Source organism: Triticum aestivum, chromosome 4D (assembly GCF_018294505.1).
Source record: "Triticum aestivum cultivar Chinese Spring chromosome 4D, IWGSC CS RefSeq v2.1, whole genome shotgun sequence".
Lineage (NCBI taxonomy): Eukaryota > Viridiplantae > Streptophyta > Magnoliopsida > Poales > Poaceae > Triticum > Triticum aestivum.
This window is the reverse complement of record NC_057805.1, coordinates 77,028,417-77,053,188: the sequence shown is the minus strand read 5'-3', so window position 1 is coordinate 77,053,188 and position 24,772 is coordinate 77,028,417. Positions and strand designations below refer to the sequence as shown.

Genomic DNA, 24,772 nt, shown 5'->3' with positions numbered 1-24,772 from the left:
CCACGCCTCGTAATTATCTCGCGGGCACCCTCCAGGTCAACCTGTCTCCACATCACTCGCAATTATGCTCGCGCGGGTACCCCTCAGGGTCGACCCGTCTTTAGTAACATGGTTCAGTGTAAAGTCATAGTAACCATAGTAACTGTGTGTCCAAACATCAAGGGGAAAACCCGAGGAATCACCCCGGTGAATTCCACTCGATGTAATCATCAAGGTGAACGTAAGAGGAATCACCCCCGAGGTTCACACTTGAGGGGTTGCACGACAGAGTCTTATCGGAAGTGGTTAAGGCGGAATCATCCTCGATGACCACAACGGAATAACTACACTACAGGGTTAACATCAGAAGTGCTGTAGAGGTCTCACCCTCGGCACTCGATAGTAACCCAATAGTGTCGAGCAACTAAGGGGAAAGTGATGTGCGGTGCCGGGGCCTGGTCTTCGATCCCGTTGATCGGGTCTTCGATGATGAAGCAGGGGAAACAAGGACAAGGTGGGGGTCACTGATGGATCACTAACAAACCTATACTAAGCAGTTTAGGATAAGCAGGTAGGTAACAATAAGCAGGTTACAAAAGCAGGCTATGCATCAGAATAGGAGCAATCAATTATAGTAGCAAAATCTAATGCAAGCATGAGAGAATGGAATGGGCGATATCGGGATGATCAAAGGGGGGCTTGCCTGGTTGCTCAGACAAGAAGGAGGGGTCGTCGGTGACGTAGTCGATCACAGCGGCATCGGCAGCCGCCACGGGGTCTACCGAGGAGAAGAGGGGGAGAAACAGTAAATATAAAGCAAACATAACATCACAAAGCATAACATGGCAATACGCGGCGCTAGGGGGTGAACTAACGCGGTACTACACGTTGCAGACGGAGGGGATAAACATCCGAGGATGAATTCCCGGCGTTAGGCGGATTCCGGAGAGAGGAAAAGAGGGGGAAAGTTCCATGTTCAACATGCTAGGGGCATGTGACAGATGAACGGACCGCGTATTCGGATTCGTTGGATTTTTCTGAGCAACTTTCATGTAGAAAACATTTTCATCCGAGTTACGGTTTAATTTCTATAAATTTTTAAAGATTAAAGTATTTTCTGGAATTATTAATATTAATAGAAAAGGAATTACGACGTTAGCAGAGTGTTAGCATGACATCAGCAGGTCAACAGACCCGCTGACTGGTCAAACTGACTAGTGGGTCCCACCTGTCATAGACAGTGGATTAACAGAACTTTAAACTAACTAAAAAGATGTTAATTAACAGCTGGGCCCCACATGTCAGTGACTATTTAGCTTAACTAATCATTTTTATTTAGAAAAACGTTTATTTAACCAAATATGCGATGGGGCCCGCGTCTCAGTGACGCTGTGTGCCCAGTCAGCACAGTTGACCACGGTCAACGTGGTCAACTGGGGCCAGGGGGCCCACGGGCAGTGATCCAGAGGCGGGCCCCAGGTGTGCCACGTCGGCGGCGGAGGGGTTTCGCCGCCGGCGACCAAAACAGCGGTGGGGCTTGCCGCACTTCGCCGGGAATCGCGCATAGGGGGTCTTTTGGCCCGGGACTTGGCGCGTTCGAACGAGGAGATCCCGCCGCGTCGCGTGGTGAGGCCGGCCGGAGCTGGAGTTGCCGGAAACGGCGTCGGCGACGAATGGAGGCGGTGGTGGCGTTCGGGACCTCGTCGGGATCGCGCTACGGGGGTCGACGAGGTGGGCAAGCGGCACGGGCGGCCTCGGCGGGCTGCACTAAGCACGTTCCCGTGCTCAGGCGAGCATGGCAACGACGGCGGCCAACTGCTAGGCGGAGCCGAGCTCGGCCATGGCGGCGCGGTGGGTATGGTAGCGCAAGAGGCCAGGGGAGCGAGGGGAGAAGAAGAGGGGCTCACCAGGCGGCACACACGGTGGCCCTCGGAGGTTTAGTAGCTGCAGACTCGGGGCGGATCGAACGGCTGCGTAGCGGTGGCCGTAGTTGGGGAAGAAGACGCGAGCGACGACGGTGGCGTTTCTCGGGCTCGACCCGGTGACGAGGAGGAAGAAGCAGTCCACCACGGACCTCTTAGACACCACGGAGGGAGGAATGGGCGCCGGTGGCCGCGGTGGAGCGCGGTGCTCGGCGGCGACGGAGCTCGGTGGTGATGGATCTGAAGGGAGAGAGGAGAGGAGGAGCAGGCGGAGTGGGAGAGGGGAGTGGGGTGGTGCAAGTGGAGGCGGGGATCGAGGAGGCGAGGAGGCGCAAGCCTTATCCCCTCGCCTGGGCGTCGCCGGCGAGGCGGGTCCGGCGGGGACGGCGCCTGTAGCGACTCGGGTCGGGGAACAGGAAGGGGGGTGCGGTGCGGGGAGCTGGGCCGACTGGGCCGGCCAGGCTGGTTGAGGTCCAGGGGAACAGGGGGCTGTGGGCCGTCCGGCTGGCCGAGGTGGGCCGAGGCCCAAGGGGAGGCCAGGGCTCTCCCACCCCTTCTTCTTTCCTTTTCATTATTTTAACTTTCTGTTTTTTTCTTTTAACAGCTTTCTGTTATAGCTATTTTAGGCCACTTAGACATTTGCAAAAATGTTGGTTTACCACCAATATTACCAGAAGAATATGTTCCACATGATGAACATTTTAGTTTTCATGTCTGAGCATTTTTGAATTTCACACATAAATTCAAATTGAATTCGACTGGAATTTGAAATGGAATATTGATTAAAGTGACCAAGCGCTGTTATAGCAAAATGATTAGCTTGATCTCAGGGATTACTGTAGCATCATTACACCGGGGTGTTACAGTTACTACTGCTATCGTTACTGCTGCACTTGCTACAAAATTACTGCTATCACTGTTACCGTTACTGTTGCTACTGTTACTATTATCAAAGCTATTAAACTACTTTGCTACTGATCACGTTGCTGCAGATAATTAATCTCCAGGTGTGGTTGAATTGACAACTTAGCTGCTAATACCTTCAAATATTCTTTGGCTCCCCTTGTGTCGAATCTATAAATTTGGGTTGAATACTCTACCCTCGAAAACTGTTGCGATCCCCTATACTTGTGGGTTATCAGATGCCCTCTTCCAAATTGGGCCGCTCAAAGCACCAGGGCCGAATGGCCTTCCAGCCAGGGTTTTTCAACACAACTGGGCTATTCTTAAATCTGAAATTATAGCTGCGGTGTTGGAATTCTTTCGGTCCGGGGTGATGCCCGATAATGTGAATGATACAGTTGTTGGCTTGATCCCCAAAGTTCCCTTCCCACATAACTTGAAGGATTTTAGAACCATCTCTGTAACGTGATTTATAAGATCTTTTCTAAGTGCTTGATTAACCGATTGCGCCCCATACTTACAGAGTTTATCTCATAAACAAAAGTGCATTCATCCCTGGACGGATTATTTCTGATAATTCCATTATTGCCTTCGAGTGTATTCATTACATTCAATCTTTAAAGCATAATTCTCATGCATGTTGTGCTTATAAATTGGATCTCTTGAAGGCATATGATCATGTGGATTGGGATTTCTTGGAGAAGGCTTTAATCAAATGGGGCTTCTCCCTGCAGTGGATTTCTTGGATTATGTCGTGTGTATCCTCGGTGAAATATTATGTCAAGTTCAATGGTAAACTTTTAAGTACATTTACCTCATCCAGGGGCCTCCGACAAGGTGATCCATTGTCTCCTTTCTTATTTCCTTTTGTTGCTGACGCACTTTCTGCTCTCATCAATAAGTAAATTGCGGAGGAAGGATTGGAAGGGCTTCAGATTGCCGTGGAGCTCGGATTATATCTCATCTCCTGTTTGCAGATGACATCATGCTATTTTTTCGAGCGACGAACCAGCAAGTGTCCATTGTAAAAGGTTTGTTGAACATATATGCACCGACGACGGGTCAACTTATTAACCCGGCAAAGTGTTCCATCCTATTCTCTAATAATTGTATGGCTAATGTTGGGGAAGAAGTAAAGAGCATCCTAGATATAACTCAAGAGGTTTTTGATCCTAAATACTTGGGGTTGTCGGTACCTGAAGGAAGAATGCATAAAGGAAGGTTTGGAACCCTCCAACATAGTATGAGTAAAAGGTTGGTGGACTGGAGTGAACAATATTTATCGTGTGGTGCTAAAGAGGTTTTGATCAAATCGGTTGCTCAAGCTATACCCGCCTATGTGGTGAGCGTTTTTCGCCTGCCGGACTCTGTTTGTGATGATTTGACCAGGTTGATGCGCCGGTACTTGTGGGGAGTTGAGAAGGGTAAGGTGAAGATGTCTTGGCTGAGTTGGGATAGAATGAGGCTTCCGAAGTCAAAGGGTGGCATGGGATTTAGAGATATGAGGGCCTTTAACCAGGCCTTGCTCGCCAAACAAGTTTGGAGATTAATTAATAGCCCAGCCAGCCTATGTGCTCGCCTTTTGCGAGGCAAGTACTATCCCCGAGGTAACCTACTTGACACGGTTTTCTCTAATAATGCGTCAGCAATGTGGAAGGGGATCGAGCATGGCCTTGTTCTTGTTAAAAATATATTAATATGGCGTGTCAGTGATGGTTCTATGATCCGAACATGGAGGGACCCTTGGATCCCTCGAGGCAAGGGTTTTCGTCCTATTTCCCCTAAATGAAATTGTCGGTTGAATTGGGTTGCTGACTTCCTAAATGAACATTGCGCGTGGAACATGCAATGGTTACAGGAACACTTTTGGCATATGGATATAGTGGAGATTGTTAAAATTAGAACATCTCCGCGAAACGGACATGACTTCTTGGCATGGTTCCCTGAGAGGAATGGTCGCTTTACTGTGAAGAGCGTGTACAAACTAGCAACAGTTGAGCATGATGAAATATTTCCGGGACTTGCATCGAGCTACTGTCCGAGGGCGACCACTCTATTTGGCGACATATTTTGAATCCGTGGCATTGGCAACGGACTAGTGTAAAATCTACAGGCATCTACCAAAGCACCACAGTTGTCCGATGTGTGGCGTGGAGGTGGAGAGCTCGTTCCATGCTCTTGTTACATGCAATCACGCTGCAACCATTTGGGATCTTATGCACACAGTCCGGCCGCTGTCTGGCCGTGATCTAATGATTGATACATGTTGGGAATGGTCACTTAATTTACTTGCTAAATGCAATGACACAGTGCAGGACATGACAATCATGTTGATTTGGCGGATCTGGAGCATACTTACAGTTTTTGTTCATGGCAAGGAAGCTCCTCCATAAAAAATTTCTGTTGATTTCCTGCCAAGTTACTTCGGTTGCGGCTGTCAAGGATATACAATACTGAGGGAATTATCGAAGGGGAAATGTCTTGCGAAGATTTGATTCCCTCGCCGGTGATCAAGGTGTCAACACCTTCCCCTACATGGCCACCACCTCCCGTGCATCAGGTGATTCTTTCGGTGGATGGAGCTTTTTTAGTGGGCGATGGTTCAGCGGCCGCAGGTGTGATCCTACGAAGACATGATGGGAGTGTTATCTTCGCGGCATATTGGGTTTTATTCAACTGTAGTAATGCTCTAGAGGCTAAGATTCACGCGTTGATGCAAGGCATGGCATTGGCAAAGCAACACTCGGAGGGCCCAATCATTGTCCAGTTTGATTCATCGACATCACTGGCATCTCTCATAGGTGATTGTTTGGATCGCTTAGCGTATGGTCATTTAGTTGCTTAGATTAAATTATTGATGCTTGACAAGGAGTTTATTCTTAAAAAAATTAGTCATGAACAAAATAGGGTAGCAGATTTTTGGCTGGTTATAGTAGAACCGAGTGTAATACTATTGCATACCTACACTGTGGACCTCTATGTATGGAGAATCTTTTGCTACTTACTGTAACCCAAAAAAGGGACAGCCGACAAGTACACATTTTCTGTGATAAATGATGAAGAAAATGTAGTGCTCTGTTTCTTGGACGTGATGCGATGCATCCAAATCCCAAACGCATGCATATTTGATTTTGCCGCTGGCTTTCCCGTCCAACGCCGCCGGTCTCCTCTCGCCGGCTTCCGGCTAGCATATGTGGACGGGCACCCCGTACTCCTTCGCCGTCCTCGAACGCCTCCTCCAGGATCACTTCTCCGCCCCTCGCCGCCTCCTCCAGGTCCATCCCCTCCTCCTCACCTCCGGCGCGCTCTCCACCTCCCACGCCGCCGCCACCTTCCCCTACAACTGCCTCATCCATGCCCACCTCCGCCTCCCCGCTTCCACCGTTGCCCCGCTATGCGCCCCCCTCCGCCTCTTCTCGTCCATGCTCGCCGCCGGCGCGCGCCCCAACGGCCACACGTTCCCTTCCCTCCTCAGGTCCGCCTCCGCCTCCGGACCAGCCACCGGGGCCCTCCACTCGCAGTGCCTCCGCCGCGGGCTTACGGCCGATCGCTTCGTTGCATGCTCGCTCGTTAGCTCCTATGGCCGAGCTGGCCGTCTCGCGTGTGACGCTTCTAAGGTGTTTGATGAAATGGCCAGCCCGGATCTGTCCTCCTCTAACGCCATGCTTGATGTGCTGTGCCTCGCCGGGGACGTGGCTGTGGCTAGAGAATTCTTTGAGCGGATGGTGGTGAGGGATGTGGTGTCGTGGACGACGCTCATCTCCGGGTTATCCAGGAATGGGTGCCACTGGGATGCTGTTGAGGTCTTCAGGGGATTGTTGGTGGACAACAAGGGGCAGCTCGGGGAGGCCACATTGGTCAGCGTGCTATCGGCTTGTGCAAATTTGGATGGTGCTGAGGGGCTTGCGGTTGGGACAGCTGTTCACGCCTATGTTCTTCGGCATGAGGTTGACCTCACAGCGTTCTTGGGCACGGCGTTGATCGACATGTATGGGAAGTATGGGAAGCTCGACTGTTGTAGGAGAGCTTTTCAGATTGTATGCGAGAAGGAGGTCTGTACGTGGAATGCACTCCTCTCTGCACTGGCTAATCATGGGAAAGAGACTGAAGCACTGGTCAAGTTCAACATGATGATAGTTGGAGGGTTCTTGCCAAATCAGATTACATTTCTTGCTCTACTGACAGGTTGTGCTCGAGCAGGATTAGTGGAGATTGGGTTATACTGGTTCGAGACGATGGTGACTGAATACAAGGTGACTCCGATGATGGCCCATTATGGATGTGTTGTGGACCTGTTAAGCCATGCTGGCCGTTTTATGGAGGCCATTGAGAAGATAGAGCGGATGCCCTTTTTGCCTGATGCTTCTGTCTGGGGCGCGCTTCTTGGTGCTTGCAAGCTCCATGGAAATGTGGAGCTTGTTGCTGAGATTGGGCGAAAACTAGTGGCTCTTGGTCCTCAGCAATCCGACCGGTATGTGACTATCAGAAATATTTATCTAGAAAATGGGAATTGGTGTGCTGCGACGAGAATGGGTGAGGTGATGCATGAGGCCGGGATCAAGAAGACAGCAGGGCAAAGCAGTGTTGTGTTTCACAGCTCTGCCATTACTTGACTAGAGTTTGTTTGTTGCAAATATTGCTCTTCTGGGACTACCGTTTGTTTCTCATGATTTGTATCTTTAGGAAAATACTAAACCACATCTTGTTGTTCAAGCTTATAACAAATATTTGACGTAATGAAGAATCAAATTTTTATTCACTGCATTGTGCGGGTCACCTTTGATTTGCAAGGTTGCAAAAAGGCAGTATCAGGAAAAGCACAGAATTGTACTGGCATGTCCACTCAAAACCTATAAAATTTTGTTTGCACCAAAGTAGTGTATTTGATTATACCACTGGTAAAACAAAAAGATTCTTTGCAAGAGGTTTGACTGAATGAAAAATTCCTATTAAATGTTCTGCAATTGATTTCTTAGAAAAAAATATGGATTCATCATACAAATCAAACAACCAATATAGGAAAATTTTCTAAGATCTTTTAAATCAAAGAGTCCCTAACAGTGATGACAAAAAGATTGTCCAGTTTAACCAAAAGAGAAAGAAAACCAAGCAGCCAAGGTGATATGCGTGCAGTTCTCCATTGTTTAGCTCCGATCCCTAAGGGCATCTCCAATGTTGTCCATCAAAATGCCGCTAACCATTCGGGCGTGTGGTCCGGACACTTTGTGTCATCTACCGCCGTATGTCAAATGTCCACAGACCAGTCTGCACGTTTGAATTCCTGCGAACCGGAAGTAAAGCTGGCGGAGCTTTGCAGATGTCCGAACAGCCGCCGCGTAGGTGTCTGGCACTCAGGACCCGGCCAAAACCCCACCCAGAGTCCCGCTTTTATCTCTCCGTCCCTTCCCCTTTCTCTCTATCTGCATAGTCTGAGACCGATGTCACCACTACACCAACCACTCAGCCCTCCAGGCCTTGCCAGACCTTCGCCGCTCCCTGGATGTAGACTAATCACATGTCTCGAAGCTATGGTCAAGTTTGCTACTGGGGTGCATGGTCAAGGTATTTGAACCAGAGTACTTGAGAGAACCAACTGCTGAAGACATGCATAACTCATGGCACTGTCAGAAGTCAGAGGATAGCTAGGTATGCTCGGATCCTTGGATTACATGCATTGCATGGCAATGGAAGAATTTCCCATATGCTCTACAAGTGCAATATCAGGACCATTGCAAGAAGCCCATCATGATTCTTGAAGCAGTTGCATCACAGGACCTCTGGATTTGACACTCTTTCTTTGGGATTTCCGGGTCTCACAATGACATCAACGTGCCACATTGGTCTCCATTGTTTGCAAGGTTATGTGCGGGAGAAGCTCCTCCGTGTAACTATGGTACCGTATACCATCAATGGTCATGACTACAACATGAGCTATTATCTTTGTGATGCTATCAATCCTTCGTGGGCGACCTTCGTCAGGATCATTTATGATCGAAGGCGTGAGAAAATATCTTATTTTTCCCAAAGAAAAGAAGGAGCCTGAAAGGATGACGAGGAGTGCTCCATGTTGGAAATATGCCCTAGAGGCAATAATAAATTGGTTATTATTATATTTCCTTGTTCATGATAATCGTTTATTATCCATGCTAGAATTGTATTGATAGGAAACTCAGATACATGTGTGGATACATAGACAACACCATGTCCCTAGTAAGCCTCTAGTTGACTAGCTCGTTGATCAATAGATGGTTACGGTTTCCTGACCATGGACATTGGATGTCGTTGATAACGGGATCACATCATTAGGAGAATGATGTGATGGACAAGACCCAATCCTATGCCTAGCACAAGATCGTGTAGTTCGTTTGCTCAGAGCTTTTCTAATGTCAAGTATCATTTCCTTAGACCATGAGATTGTGCAACTCCCGGATACCGTAGGAATGCTTTGGGTGTGCCAAACGTCACAACGTAACTGGGTGGCAATAAAGGTGCACTACGGGTATCTCCGAAAGTGTCTGTTGGGTTGGCACGAATCGAGACTGGGATTTGTCACTCCGTGTAAACGGAGAGGTATCTCTGGGCCCACTCGGTAGGACATCATCATAATGTGCACAATGTGACCAAGGAGTTGATCACGGGATGATGTGAGTTACGGAACGAGTAAAGAGACTTGCCGGTAACGAGATTGAACAAGGTATAGGGATACCGACGATCGAATCTCGGGCAAGTAACATACCGTTAGACAAAGGGAATTGCATACGGGATTGATTGAATCCCCGACATCGTGGTTCATCCGATGAGATCATCGTGGAACATGTGGGAGCCAACATGGGGTATCCAGATCCCGCTGTTGGTTATTGACCGGAGAACGTCTCGGTCATGTCTGCATGGTTCCCGAACCCGTAGGGTCTACACGCTTAAGGTTCGATGACGCTAGGGTTATAGGGAAAGTATGTACGTGGTTACCGAATGTTGTTCGGAGTCCCGGATGAGATCCCGGACGTCACGAGGAGTTCCGGAATGGTCCGGAGGTAAAGATTTATATATGGGAAGTCCTGTTTTGGTCACCGGAAAAGTTTCGGGTGAAATCGGTAATGTACCGGGACCACCGGGAGGGTCCCGGGGGTCCACCAAGTGGGGCCACCAGCCCCAGAAGGCTGCGTGGGCCAAGTGTGGGAGGGGACCAGCCCCAGGTGGGCTGGTGCGCCCCCCCCCCACCAAGGCCCAAGGCGCATGGGAGAGTGGGAGGGGGCAAACCCTAGGTCCAGATGGGCCTTAGGGCCCATCTAGTGGGGCGCCCCCCCTCTCCTCTCCTTGGCCGCCCCCTTGATGGGATCTAGGGATGGCCGCCTCCTCTTGGGGGTGGAAACCCTAAGGGGGGCGCAGCCCCCTCCCCCCCTATATATAGTTGAGGTTTGGCCTGCCCAAGATACACGAGAACGTCTCTCTTTCGGTGTAGCCCTACCCCTCTCCCTCCTCCTCCTCTCCCGCGGTGCTTGGCGAAGCCCTGCGGGATTGCCACGCTCCTCCATCACCACCACGCCGTCGTGCTGCTGCTGGATGGAGTCTTCCCCAACCTCTCCCTCTCTCCTTGCTGGATCAAGGCGTGGGAGACGTCACCGGGCTGCACGTGTGTTGAACGCGGAGGCACCGTTCTTCGGTGCTTAGATCGGAATCAACCGCGATCTGAATCGCTACGAGTACGACTCCCTCATCCACGTTCTTGCAACGCTTCCGCATCGCGATCTACAAGGGTATGTAGATTCACTCCCCTTCCCCTCGTTGCTAGATTACTCCATAGATTGATCTTGGTGATGCGTAGAAAATTTTGAATTTCTGCTACGTTCCCCAACAGTGGCATCATGAGCTAGGTCTATGCGTAGTTTCTATGCACGAGTAGAACACAAAGTAGTTGTGGGCGTCGATGTTGTCAATTCTTCTTGCCGCTACTAGTCTTATCTTGTTTCGGCGGCATTGTGGGATGAAGCGGCCCGGACCGACCTTACACGTACGCTTACGTGATACAGGTTCCACCGACTGACATGCACTAGTTGCATAAGGTGGCTAGCGGGTGTCTGTCTCTCCTACTTTAGTCGGAACGGATTCGATGAAAAGGGTCCTTATGAAGGGTAAATAGAAATTGGCATATCACGTTGTGGTTTTACGTAGGTAAGAAACGTTCTTGCTAGAAACCTATACAAGCCACGTAAAAACTTGCAACAACAATTAGAGGACGTCTAACTTGTTTTTGCAGCATGTGCTATGTGATGTGATATGGCCAGAAGATGTGATGAATGATATATGTGATGTATGAGATTGATCATATTCTTGTAATAGGAATCACGACTTGCATGTCGATGAGTATGACAACCGGCAGGAGCCATAGGAGTTGTCTTTATTTTTTGTATGACCTGCGTGTCATTGAATAACGCCATGTAAATTACTTTACTTTATTGTTAAGCGCGTTAGCCATAGAAGTAGAAGTAATCATTGGCGTGACAACTTCATGAAGACACAATGATGGAGATCATGATGATGGAGATCATGGTGTCATGCCGGTGACAAAGATGATCATGGTGCCCCGAAGATGGAGATCAAAGGAGCAAAATGATATTGGCCATATCATGTCACTATTTGATTGCATGTGATGTTTATCATGTTATGCATCTTATTTGCTTAGAACGACGGTAGCATAAATAAGATGATCCCTCACTAAAATTTCAAGAGAAGTGTTCCCTCTAACTGTGCACTGTTGCGAAGGTTCGTTGTTTCGAAGCACCACGTGATGATCGGGTGTGATAGATTCTAACGTTCGAATACAACGGGTGTTGACGAGCCTAGCATGTACAGACATGGCCTCGGAACACATGCGAAACACTTAGGTTGACTTGACGAGCCTAGCATGTACACACATGGCCTCGGAACACAAGAGATCGAAAGGTCGAACATGAGTCGTATAGTAGATACGATCAACATGGAGATGTTCACCGATGATGACTAGTCCGTCTCACGTGATGATCGGACACGGCCTAGTTTGACTCGGATCATGTATCACTTAGATGACTAGAGGGATGTCTATCTGAGTGGGAGTTCATAATCAGATGAACTTCATTATCATGAACATAGTCAAAAAGGTCTTCGCAAATTATGTCATAGCTTACGCTTTAGCTCTACTGTTTAAGATATGTTCCTAGAGAAAATTTAGTTGAAAGTTTATAGTAGCAATTACGCGGACTGGGTCCGTAAACTGAGGATTGTCCTCATTGCTGCACAAAAGGCTTATGTCCTTAATGCACCGCTCGGTGTGCTGAACCTCAGCGTCGTCTGTAGATGTTGCGAAACATCTGACATACACGTTTTGATGACTACGTGATAGTTCAGTGCGTAATGCTAACGGTTTAGAATTGTGGCACCAAAGACGTTTTTGAAACGTCGCAGAACATATGAGATGTTCCGAAGACTGAAATTGGGATTTCAGACTAGTGCCCACGTCAAGAGGTATGAGACCTCTGACAAGTTTCTTAAGCCTGCAGACTAAGGGAGAAAAGCTCAATCGTTGAGCATGTGCTCAGATTGTCTAAGTGCCACAATTGCTTGAATCGAGTGGGAGTTAATCTTCCAGATGAGATAGTGATGGTTCTCCATAGTAACTGCCACCAAGCTATTAGAGCTTCGTGATGAACTATAACATATCAGGGATAGACATGATGATCCTTGAGCAACTCGCGATGTTTGACACCACGAAAGTAGAAATCAAGAAGGAGCATCAATTGTTGATGGTTAGTAAAACCACTAGTTTCTAGAAGGGCAAGGGCAAAAGGGATACTTCATGAAACAGCAAATCATTTGCTGCTCTAGTGAAGAATCCCAAGGTTGAACCCAAACCCGAGACTAAGTGCTTCTGTAATGAGGGGAACGGTCACTGAAGTAGAACTACCCTAGATACTTGGTAGATGAGAAGGCAGGCAAGGTCGACAGAAGTATATTGGATATACATTATATGAATGTGTACTTTACTAGTACTCCTAGCAGCACCAGGGTATTAGATACCGGTTCGGTTGCTAAGTGTTAGTAACTCGAAATAAAAGCCGCGGAATAAACGGAGACTAGCTAAAGGTGAGATGACGATATGTGTTGGAAGTGTTTCCAAGGTTGATGTGATCAAGCATCGCATGCTCCCTCTACCATCGAGATTGGTGTTAAACCTAAATAATTGTTATTCGGTGTTTGCGTTGAGCATAAACATGATTGGATTATGTTTATCGCAATACGGTTATTCATCTAAGGAGAATAATGGTTACTCTGTTTATTTGAATAATACCTTCAATGGTCTTGCACCTAAAATGAATCTCGATCGTAGTGATACACATGTTCATGCCAAAAGATATAAAATAGTAATGATAGTTCCACATACTTGTGGCACTGACATTTGAGTCATATTGGTATAGAACGCATGAAGAAGCTCCATGTAGATGGATCTTTGGACTCAGTCGTTTTTGAAAAGATTGAGACATGCGAACCATGTCTATTGGTATATATGCATGAAGAAACCCCATGCAGATGGATCGTTTGGACTCACTTGATTTTGAATCACTTGAGACATGCAAATCATACCACATGGGCAAGATGACTGAAAGTCCTCGTTTTCAGTAAGATGGAACAAGAGAGCAACTTATTGGAAGTAATACATTTTGATGTATGCAGTCCAATGAGTGCTGAGGCATGCAGTGGATATCGTTATGTTCTTACTTCACAGATGATTTGAGTAGATGCTGAGTGTATTTACTTGATGAAACACAAGTCTGAATTATTGAAAGGTTCAAGTAATTTCAGAGTGAAGTTGAAGATCGTCATGACAAGAGGATAAAATGTCTGTGATATGATCATAGAGATGAGTATCTGAGTTACGAGTTTGGCACACAATTGAGACATTGTGGAAAGTGTTTCACAATTAATACCGCCTGGAACACCAAAGTGTGATGGTGTGTCCGAACATCATAACTGCACCTTATTGGATATGGTGCATACCATGATGTCTCTTATCGAATTACCACTATCGTTTATGGGTTAGGCATTAGAGACAACCGCATTCACTTTAAAAGGGGCACCACGCAATTCCGTTGAGACGACACCGTTTAGAGAAACCTAAGTTGTCGTTTCTTAAAAGTTTGGGGCTGCGATGCTTATGTGAAAAAGTTTCAGGCTGATAAGCTCGAACCCAAAGCGGATAAATGCGTCTTCATAGAATACCCAAAACAGTTGGGTATACCTCCTATTTCAGATCTGGAAGCAAAAGTAATTGCTTCTAGAAACAGGTCCTTTCTCGAGGAAAAGTTTCTCTCGAAAGAATTGAGTGGGAGGATGGTGGAGACTTGATAAGGTTATTGAACCATCACTTCAACTAGTGTGTAGCAGGGCACATGAAGTTGTTCCTGTGGCACCTACACCAATTGAAGTGGAAGCTTATGATAGTGATCATGAAACTTCGGATCAAGTCACTACCAAACCTCGTAGGACGACGAGGATGCGTGCTACTTCAGAGTGGTACGTGATCCTGTCTGGGATATCATGTTGTTGGACAATACTGAACCTACGAGCTATGGAGAAGCGATGGTGGGCCCATATTCCGACAAATGGTTAGAAGCCATGAAATCCGAGATAAATGGATCTTTGAGAAGAAGACGAACGTGGACGGTAATGTTACCGTCTATGAAGCTCGACTTGTGGCAAAGAGTATTTCCACAAGTTCAAGGAGTTGACTACGATGAGATTTTCCCATCCGTAGCAATGCTTAAGTCCGTCGGAATCATGTTAGCATTAGCTGCAATCTGGCAGATGGATGTCAAAACAAGTTTCCTTACCAATTTTCGTAAGGAAAGGTTGTATGTGATACAATCAGAAAGGTTTTGTCGATCCTAAGGATGCTAAAAGGTATGCTAGCTCCAGTGATCCTTCCATGGACTAGAGCAAGCATCTCGGAGTCAGAATATACACTTTGATGGAGTGATCAAAGTTTTTGGGTTTATACAAAGTTTGTTAGAAACTTGTATTTACAATAAAGTGAGTGGGAGCGCTGCAACATTTCTGATAAGTATATGTGAATGACATATTGTTGGTCCGAAATGATGTAAAATTTCTGAAAAGCATAAAGGGTTGTTTGAAAGGAGTTTTTCAAAGGAAGACCTGGATAAAGCTGCTTACATATTGGGCATCAAGATCTATAGAGATAGATCAAGACGCCTGATGATACTTTCAAAGAACGCCCACCTTGACATGATTTTGAAAGAGTTCAAAATAGGTCAGCAAAGAAGGAGTTCTTGGTTGTGTTACAAGGTGTGAGTATTGAGTAAGACTCAAGACCTGACCACAGCAGAAGAGAGAGAAAGGACGAAGGTCGTCCCCTATGCTTCAGACATAGGCTCTACAGTATGCTATGCTGTGTACCGCACATGGAGTGTGCCTTGCCATGAGTTGGTCAAGGGTACAATAGTGATCCGGGAATGGATCACATGACAGTGGTCGAATTTATCCTTAGTATCTAGTGGACTAAGGAATTTTCTCGATTATGGAGGTGAAAAGGAGTTCGTCGTAAAGGGTTACGTCGATGCGAACTTTGACACTAATCCGGATGACTCTGAGTAGTAAACCGGATTCGTATAGTAGAGCAGTTATTTGAAATGGCTCCAAGTAGCGCGTGGTAGCATCCACAAGATGACATAGATATTCGTAAAGCACACACGGATCTGAAAGGCTCAGACCCGTTGACTAATAACCTCTCTCACAAGCATAACATGATCAAACCAGAACTCATTGAGTGTTAATCACATAGTGATGTGAACTAGATTGTTGACTCTAGTAAACTCTTTGGATGTTGGTCACATGGTGATGTGACCTGTGAGTGTTAATCACATGGTGATGTGAACTAGATTATTGACTCTAGTGCAAGTGGGAGACTGTTGGAAATATGCCCTAGAGGCAATAATAAATTGGTTATTATTATATTTCCTTGTTCATGATAATCGTTTATTATCCATGCTAAAATTGTATTGATAGGAAACTCAGATACATGTGTGGATACATAGACAACACCATGTCCCTAGTAAGCCTCTAGTTGACTAGCTCGTTGATCAATAGATGGTTACGGTTTCCTGACCATGGACATTGGATGTCGTTGATAACGGGATCACATCATTAGGAGAATGATGTGATGGACAAGACCCAATCCTAAGCCTAGCACAAGATCGTGTAGTTCGTTTGCTCAGAGCTTTTCTAATGTCAAGTATCATTTCCTTAGACCATGAGATTGTGCAACTCCCGGATACCGTAGGAATGCTTTGGGTGTGCCAAATGTCACAACGTAACTGGGTGGCAATAAAGGTGCACTACGGGTATCTCCGAAAGTGTCTGTTGGGTTGGCACGAATCGAGACTGGGATTTGTCACTCCGTGTAAACAGAGAGGTATCTCTGGGCCCACTTGGTAGGACATCATCATAATGTGCACAATGTGACCAAGGATTTGATCACGGGATGATGTGAGTTACGGAACGAGTAAAGAGACTTGCCGGTAACGATATTGAACAAGGTATAGGGATACCGACGATCGAATCTCGGGCAAGTAACATACCGTTAGACAAAGGGAATTGCATACGGGATTGATTGAATCCCCGACATCGTGGTTCATCCGATGAGATCATCGTGGAACATGTGGGAGCCAACATGGGTATCCAGATCCCGCTGTTGGTTATTGACCGGAGAACGTCTCGGTCATGTCTGCATGGTTCCCGAACCCGTAGGGTCTACACGCTTAAGGTTCGATGACGCTAGGGTTATAGGGAAAGTATGTACGTGGTTACCGAATGTTGTTCGGAGTCCCGGATGAGATCCCGGACGTCACGAGGAGTTCCGGAATGGTCCGGAGGTAAAGATTTATATATGGGAAGTCCTGTTTTGGTCACCGGAAAAGTTTCGGGTGAAATCGGTAATGTACCGGGACCACCGGGAGGGTCCCGGGGGTCCACCAAGTGGGGCCACCAGCCCCAGAAGGCTGCGTGGGCCAAGTGTGGGAGGGGTCCAGCCCCAGGTGGGCTGGTGCGCCCCCCCCCCCCACCAAGGCCCAAGGCGCATGGGAGAGTGGGAGGGGGCAAACCCTAGGTCCAGATGGGCCTTAGGGCCCATCTAGTGGGGCGCCCCCCCTCTCCTCCCCTTGGCCGCCCCCTTGATGGGATCTAGGGCTGGCCGCCTCCTCTTGGGGGTGGAAACCCTAAGGGGGGCGCAACCCCCTCCCCCCTATATATAGTTGAGGTTTGGGCTGCCCAAGATACACGAGAACGTCTCTCTTTCGGTGCAGCCCTACCCCTCTCCCTCCTCCTCCTCTCCCGCGGTGCTTGGCGAAGCCCTGCGGGATTGCCACGCTCCTCCATCACCACCACGCCGTCGTGCTGCTGCTGGATGGAGTCTTCCCCAACCTCTCCCTCTCTCCTTGCTGGATCAAGGCGTGGGAGACGTCACCGGGCTGCACGTGTGTTGAACGCGGAGGCACCGTTCTTCGGTGCTTAGATCGGAATCAACCGCGATCTGAATCGCTACGAGTACGACTCCCTCATCCGCGTTCTTGCAACGCTTCCGCATCGCGATCTACAAGGGTATGTAGATTCACTCCCCTTCCCCTTGTTGCTAGATTACTCCACAGATTGATCTTGGTGATGCGTAGAAAATTTTGAATTTCTGCTACGTTCCCCAACACTCCAAGCTCATTTTGCAGTTGTTCGAGGACCTGCAAAAATATGGGATGCCGACATGTTGTGGGAGGTGATGATGGCTTGTGTGATACACAACATTATTCTGGAGGATGATGGTGACGGGGTTCTTCACCTATGGAGTTTGAGCACATGGGTGATCCTATCCAACTTTCAGATAAAAAATCCGACGAAGTTTGATGATTTTATCCAAATGCATCAACAGATTCGCTATTAAGCAATTCACGAGAAGCTTCGGAATGATCTGGTTTGCGTATTTGTGGGCGCTTCGAGGAAAGAATTAAAAGATGTTTCTGAATAAGTTGAATTTTAGATTTGAACTATTTTATTGAATTTGAATTTATTTTGTATCAGAATATTTACACAACATGATTATGAGGAAAGTATGATATTTATCTTTAATTATCTATTAAGTGCTTAGATAGGCGGTTTGGAGAAAGTAAACATGGGTCAAAAACAGTGTTGGAAGACGTGGCAAAAAGAAATTTCGATAAGACACCTCCTCCCCAAGAAAAACTTAGGGTTCCTTTGCCTCTCGCCGGCGCCGCCGCCGATCCGTCTCGTCTTCAGTGGCTTTAGGGCCATGACGACGCAGTGGATCTCAGCCCTTGCCGGTGGGAGAGCTCTGTTTGTAGATGTTTCTTCAAGTTTTGTTAGGGGTTTTGTCCTGTTCAGGAAGACGAGACGGTGAGGGCTCCCTGAAGATGGAATAAGGCCTTCCCCGCCTAGCCCCTGTTCCGGTGGTGTGTCTAGTATCGTCGGCAGGCGTGTGGAGGTGTGTCTTCGACAGATCTATTCTTGGTGGATTTGGTCGTAGTTTGTCTATGTTTTTGTTTCTTCAAGTTGGATCCTTCCGATCTACGGTACTCTTTATAGGCGGCGGTTGCTGTTCTGCTACGCTGGCCCTATGGGGGCTTAGCACGACGACTTCCCGACTGTCTACCACAATAAGTTTTGCCCGACTCCGGCGAGGGAGGGGCGATGACGGCAGCATGCCTTCTGCTCGCTTAAGTGCTTGTAGTCGTCGCTAGGTGGTCTACGGACCTGGATGTAATTTTTATTATTTCTGGTATTCGTTGTATTGCCATGATTGAAGATGAATACTCCCTCCGTTCCTAAATATAAGCCTTTGTAGAGATTTTACTATGAACCACATACGGATGTATATAGATGCATTTAAAGTGTAGATTTATTCATTTTGCTCCGTATGTAGTCCACTTAGTAGAATCTCTACAAAGACTTATACTCCCTCCATTCCACAATGTAGTGCTTCCTCTATCCCCGTGCTTCAACTTTGACCGTAAATTTAACTATCAAGACCGATTGCGGCGGGAGCAAAAGTTATATCAGTGAATTCGTATTCGAAAGAAGTTTTTAATTATGTAACTTTTTCTCCCACCGCAGTCGGTCTCGTTCGTTAAATTTATAGTCAAAGTTCGACCTCGGGAAGCGCGGGCGCACTATATTTTGAAATGGAGGGAGTATTTAGGAACGGAGGGAGTAGATTAGAAGTTTTTTTTTGGAAAAAAAAACAGTGTTGGAGATGACCTAGCCCTAAGAACCGGGTTCTCCACTTCCTCTTCCTCCCTTGCTCACTCGCCAAGCATTCCAGGTCCTGGAAGCATCTAGACCTAAGGATTTACGCAGCCCAGTCCAGCGTGCAGGGTCTTCTGGCCAGCCGGCGATGCCCGGATGCTGACGGTTCTCCTGGGAGGAAACTCGGCTTCAAAATCTGGCGACGGCAGCTCGCTAGGGTGCCACGCAATTCCACCCCTACTCCAACCCCACAAGATCTACAGGTAAATGATCAACGAGCTCACAATTTTCACTCCGAGGCAGCAGTTGATGCACCGAAGGGTCCATGCCTGATCTTTGTTGGGTTTTGCTTTTCAGCGGCCAGAGCCGGCGCACCCCAGCTGTTCGGCGTAATGCCTAAGGAGCAAGCGACGGCCTCCCGCAGGCGGAAGGCGGCGCCCGAGGCGCGTGGCAGCGAGGGGATCGACGCTCTGCCGGGCGAGGTCCTGCAGCATGTGCTGTCCTTCTTGCCGGTGGCGGAGGCCGTGCAGACCTGCGTGCTGGCTCGGGGCTGGCGCGACCTCTGGAAGTCCATGCCGGTCCTGCGCATCACCTGCGAGGGGAGGATTCTGAACCGGCGGGGCGTCAGGAGGCTCAACAAGTTTGTGAACCACCTGCTGCTGCTCCGCGACCGCAGCGCGCCTCTGCATGCGTGTGAGATAGAGCTCAGTACTTTCCATAGCCAGGATGAACCGCAGGTCAACTTATGGACCCGACATGCTCTCTTGTGCCAAGCTCGAGTCCTCAGTGTTCATTTAAGCCGTGATAACAATAGCTTCGAGCTGCTGGAGGACCTGCCTCTCGTCTCTCCGCACTTGACGAGGTTGGAGCTTTGCAACGTAGTGTTAAATGATAGCATTCTGAATTTTTCGAGCTGCCCAGCGCTGGAAGAACTATGGATGAGGGGTTGCTACATCCAAGCTGATATGATCATGTCCCTGTCCCTAAAACGCCTCACCATCCTTGACTGCATATTTTATCCAAATGAACGGACTCGGATTTCTGTCCCGAGTCTAGTTGCACTGGAATTAATTGAATGTTGGGGGAGGACTCCTTTGCTTGAAAGCATGCCATCGTTAGTAACAGGTTCTATTAAGCTTGCCGACTGTGATGATTGTTGTGGTAAAGAAGCTGGTGGTTCGTGTGTAGATGATACCTGTGAAAATTGTGGTTCCAATGGTGATGGCAGTGGAGATTGTGTGCTTCTCAGTGGTTTGTCAGATGCTAAAAGCTTGGAGTTGATAGCTGAACCTTGTGCGGTATGTTTGCATCTACTTCTTTTCTCAGCTTTTATTGTTATTTGTGAACTGTGATATGTTATGTCTCTTACACTGTATCATCATTTGACATTTGTGAAGTAGCAGCTATGCAAGTGGTTTGTTTGCACCTGTACATTATATGGACTTATTTTCCCTTGACTGTATTCATATTTTGTATTTTGTTACTTCTGAAATCATACTTTGTGCTTTGCAAGCACAGGTTTAATGTTTATATTGGAATGAATCTGTCAAATCTATTTTTATATGGTCAATTATACATATTCACATTCGAGAAATGTTATGTACATTTTTTTATGTTATGCAAGGGGGTAAAAGTGAACTTATAAAATCTGATATGGGTTACAAGCCTCTTTTTTGGCTTTGGCCAAATCAGATTTTGCTTTTCAATACTTGTGGGAACTTCATTTACTTCAGTAGCATCACACCTTGTACTTCAAAAAAAAAATTCTTGAGATATTCTTACCCATTTGCATTTTCTGTAGTTTATTCTCAAAAGAGATTTGATGTGGTGCCCAACCTTTAGCAAGTTAAAAACCTTGTTACTCAATGATTGGTGTATGAAGGCCAATCTTGGTGCACTCATGTGCTTTCTCCAGCATACACCTGTTCTCGAGAAGCTTACTATCCAGCTTTGTCAGGTATATGCTTCATAAATCTGATAGATGTTCCCATTTAAGTTATCATGCATGATTTAATGTAGTATTTTTGCTCCATACACTTACAGGCACCCAGCAGTTGGATGGGGACTGAAGGAAGCTACAATCTGACGGGACAACCGTTTGCATCTAGCAAGCTTAAGGTACTTGAAATCAAGTGTGAGAAGATTGATGAGAGGGTTCACAGAATTTTAACGTTCTTGAGTACCTATAGCATACATGTTGAGCAAATCAATATCCAGCAGAGTATTGGATCTTCTGAAGGTTAGTAGGTTCTTGACGCTCGTACCATCTAGGCCCCAATTGCACTTCAGTTGATTTGTAGTAACTAGAACGATCATGTTGAGCCTACAGAGCCCAAGGATTTTCCTCAGGAACCCAGAGCTGGACCTTCTCAAGCGCGAACTCCGCGTGTGTTGCCCTCGCAGAATGCTCAGTTGAGGAGCATGGCTGAGCAGATTGTAGTCAGGCAGGAGCAGATCGAAGTTGAGCAACAGCAGATCCTAGCGCATCTGGGGCAGATCCAAGTTGAACAGCAGCAGATCCTAGCGCATCAGGAGGAGATCCAAGTTGAGCAGCAGCAGATCATAGCTGGGCAGCAGCAGCAGAGGCACCTCTTGACTCGGATCTTAGCCTGGCTCCAGGAACATTCAGCTCGGAAGACTCCACCAGCTGCTCCTTGTGCTGCTGGCTCAGCTCACACAGCGGGTCTTGAGTGACATGGTGCATTTGCAGAGACTTTGATCATCCATTGTCACTACATGTAAGCTATATGCATGTCAGTTTATCTTGTTAGGCACTTAAGAGCATCTCCAATAGATGGTCCAAAATTTGGCGGTCCAAAACCGGAGATGTAAAATTTGGACCGCCAAAAAATGCGTTTTGGAGCTCCGAAAAAAGCTCAACTCCAACAGATGGTCCAAATTGATGGTCCAAAAGAGCAACTCCAATAGACGGTCCAAAATGAAGATGTAAATTCCTGAAATTCCTGAAATTTGTTAAGTCCGAGAATTCGCCAGTTTTAAACATCACTTAGCTGTTTTCAAAATGATACAACTATTGTTCTGTACCTCCTATGATTTTGTGCCTTATATCAATTTTGAGCATTTTTCTGTGATCTACATGTTAGTACCAATTACATCCATATTAGAGCTCATTTGCTTGATCATCAACAGCTCTAAAGTAGCTATGAAAATAAAGCTGTTTTTCGGTTTTTCTGTTAACAGAACATACCACTTTGCGATTTTCATAGGATTTAAATCCATGCATCGAAAGGATTTGGTCTAGTGGGATAAAATGGAGTTTGTCATGTATACTTTCTACTTATATTATTTTCTCTCATGATAACAAATGTTTAGACACTGTTTAGGGGCTGTTTAGAGGGCTAGTCAGTGTAATATCATAAGCTAGCTAGAAGCTACAGTACCTAGCAGTACAAGCAGAGCAGCGATGGAAATAGCCGAGCGTGGGCGGTCGGCCGTAGCAAGCAGTAGCGCGGCCGTAGCAACGGGCAGGCAAGGGGGAGTAGCACCGGGCGCGGCAGCGCGGGCGGAGCAGAGCCACGGTGCCAGGAGTGAGCTGCAAGCGACGCAGGGTGCAGCGGCGACGAGCGGGAGGTAGCGGGGGCAGCGAGCGTCAGCAGCAAGCAGCGGTAGTACGCAGCAGCTGCAGCCTGGGAGCGGCCGGAGCGCAGCAGGGGCGAGGTGTCGCGCCCGCGGACTGCGCGAGCTGGCGAAGGCGGGCGCGGCTGAGCGGCCAGGAGCTCGCGACAGGCACGGCCATGGCGCGGCCACGCGAGGCAGGGGAGGCGGGGCTGTGGTGGCTGGGCAGGAGGCGAGCGGGACGGGCGGCCGCAGCGAGCGAGCGCGAGGCGGCGCCGGATCTTATGCGGGCGGCGAACGGGCGGAAGGTCACGGGCGGGCGGGAAAGGAAATGAAGTGGCGGTTGGGTGTTCGCGGGCGGCGGCTGGTTTTGGACCAGATGCACCTTGTGATGTAAATTTGCACCGCGAGGTATTTTATTTTACATCACGAGGAGGCCGAGGTCCATTTTTTTTACATATGGACCGTTTGTTGGAGCTGCGTTTTTGGCCTCAGACAGTCCAAAAGTTAGTTACTTTTACATTTGGACCATCTATTGGAGATGCTCTAAGGCCAACTCCACCGCGCGACCCCAAACGGACGTCCGTTTTGTCCGGTTTCTATCCGTTTGGTTAGGGCAATGGGGTCGTATCCGGGCGTGTTCTGGGACGCGGTGGCCGTGCGCCCAGCGCGCGACCACATCCGTTTGCCCCATCCTGTCCGTTAGGGCCAGAAATGCCCATATTTTCATCAAAAGTAGTTTTCCAACCCAAATATTTGTCTGAAAATTAAAATAGTTTTACAACCCAATTGAAATTGTCTTTAATAAAATAGTTTTACAACCAAATCGAAATTGTCTTGACTGAACATAAAATGGACCAATACGTGCTCAACCAAGTCATTTTGAAGATTCAAATGAGTGTGCCAATCACGCATCTCACGGTGGAATTGGGCAAACTGTTCAAATATGGTCGGGTCTTGGTGCAGGGGCTCAATATTTTCACCTTGATAATCAAATCCTTGGTCAAAGATACTCTCATCACGCTCGTCCTCGACGATCATGCTGTGCATGATCACACAAGCAGTCATCACCTCCCAAAGCTTCCTTTCATCCCATGACAGTGCAGGGTTTCGAACAATACCCCGCCGGGGTTGAAGCACACCAAAAGCACATTCCACATCCTTTCTAACACTCTCTTGCATTTCGGCAAATTTCTTTCTCTTCTCACCTTGGGGTTTCGAGATTGTCTTCACAAAAGTTGACCACTGAGGATATATACCATCTGCTAGATAGTATCCCTTGTTGTATTGGTGGTCGTTGATCTCAAAGTTGACAGGTGGGGAGTGGCCTTCTGCAAGCCTCGCGAAGACTGGAGAACGCTGCAGCACGTTGATATCATTGTGAGAACCTGCCATGCCGAAGAAAGAATGCCATATCCAAAGATCCTGCGATGCCACCGCTTCTAATATGACAGTGCACCCGTTGACATGCCCCTTGTACTGGCCCTGCCAAGCAAATGGACAGTTCTTCCACTCCCGGTGCATACAATCTATGCTGCCAAGCATGCCTGGAAAGCCTCTAGCTGCGTTGGTCGCCAACAATCTCTCTGTATCAGCGGCAGTTGGCTGCCTCAAGTACTATGGGCCAAACACCTTGATCACAGCTTGGCAAAACTTGTACATTGACATCAGACATGTTGTCTCACTCATACGCACATACTCATCCACCAGATCGCCTGGAATTTCATATGCAAGCATGCGGATGGCCACATTTCTGGTAAGAGGAGAATCCAAGCTTGCCAAGGGCATCCGTCTTGCACTCGAAGTATGCGTCATGAGCAACCACTCCCTCTCGGATACGATTGAACACATGCCTTGCCATTCGAAAACGGCGACGGAATTTATCCGGCTTGAAGAGCGGGGTGTTGGCAAAGTAATCAGCATAGAGTAGGGCGTGGCCTCTCTCCCTGTTGCGGTTCAGGTTGGGAGCACGGCCAGGGACTGGCCCCCTGTACCGAGGAAGCTGCCGTTGAATGTGGTCGTGAACGACCAGTGCAGCCACCACAAGATCTTCATCATCCGACGACGAATCGTCCGATGAACAAAGGAAGTGATGAAAG

At 47.7% G+C, this 24,772-nt stretch overlaps 2 protein-coding genes across 3 annotated transcripts; both read left to right on the top strand.

Moving 5' to 3' along the window:
• Positions 1 to 5,877: 5,877 nt before the first annotated feature.
• LOC123099669 (putative pentatricopeptide repeat-containing protein At1g10330) lies at positions 5,878 to 7,563 on the top strand. Its single transcript, XM_044521784.1, has one exon. The coding sequence runs from the start codon at positions 5,996 to 5,998 to the stop codon at positions 7,415 to 7,417; it is 1,422 nt and encodes a 473-aa protein (XP_044377719.1). The 5' UTR covers positions 5,878 to 5,995; the 3' UTR covers positions 7,418 to 7,563.
• An 11,521-nt stretch (positions 7,564 to 19,084) lies between these two features.
• Positions 19,085 to 22,191, top strand: LOC123096317 (putative F-box/LRR-repeat protein At5g02700). 2 transcript variants are annotated; one of them, XM_044518016.1, is made up of 5 exons: positions 19,085 to 19,360; positions 19,455 to 20,395; positions 20,899 to 21,054; positions 21,141 to 21,336; positions 21,447 to 21,707. In XM_044518016.1, exons 2-5 carry the CDS (start codon positions 19,490 to 19,492, stop codon positions 21,524 to 21,526), a joined length of 1,338 nt encoding a protein of 445 aa, XP_044373951.1. In that variant the 5' UTR covers positions 19,085 to 19,360; positions 19,455 to 19,489; the 3' UTR covers positions 21,527 to 21,707. The 2 variants fall into 2 exon arrangements, with proteins under 2 accessions (XP_044373951.1, XP_044373950.1); XM_044518015.1 differs by having other exon boundaries at positions 19,088 to 19,360; positions 21,427 to 22,191.
• The last annotated feature ends 2,581 nt before the right edge of the window (positions 22,192 to 24,772 follow it).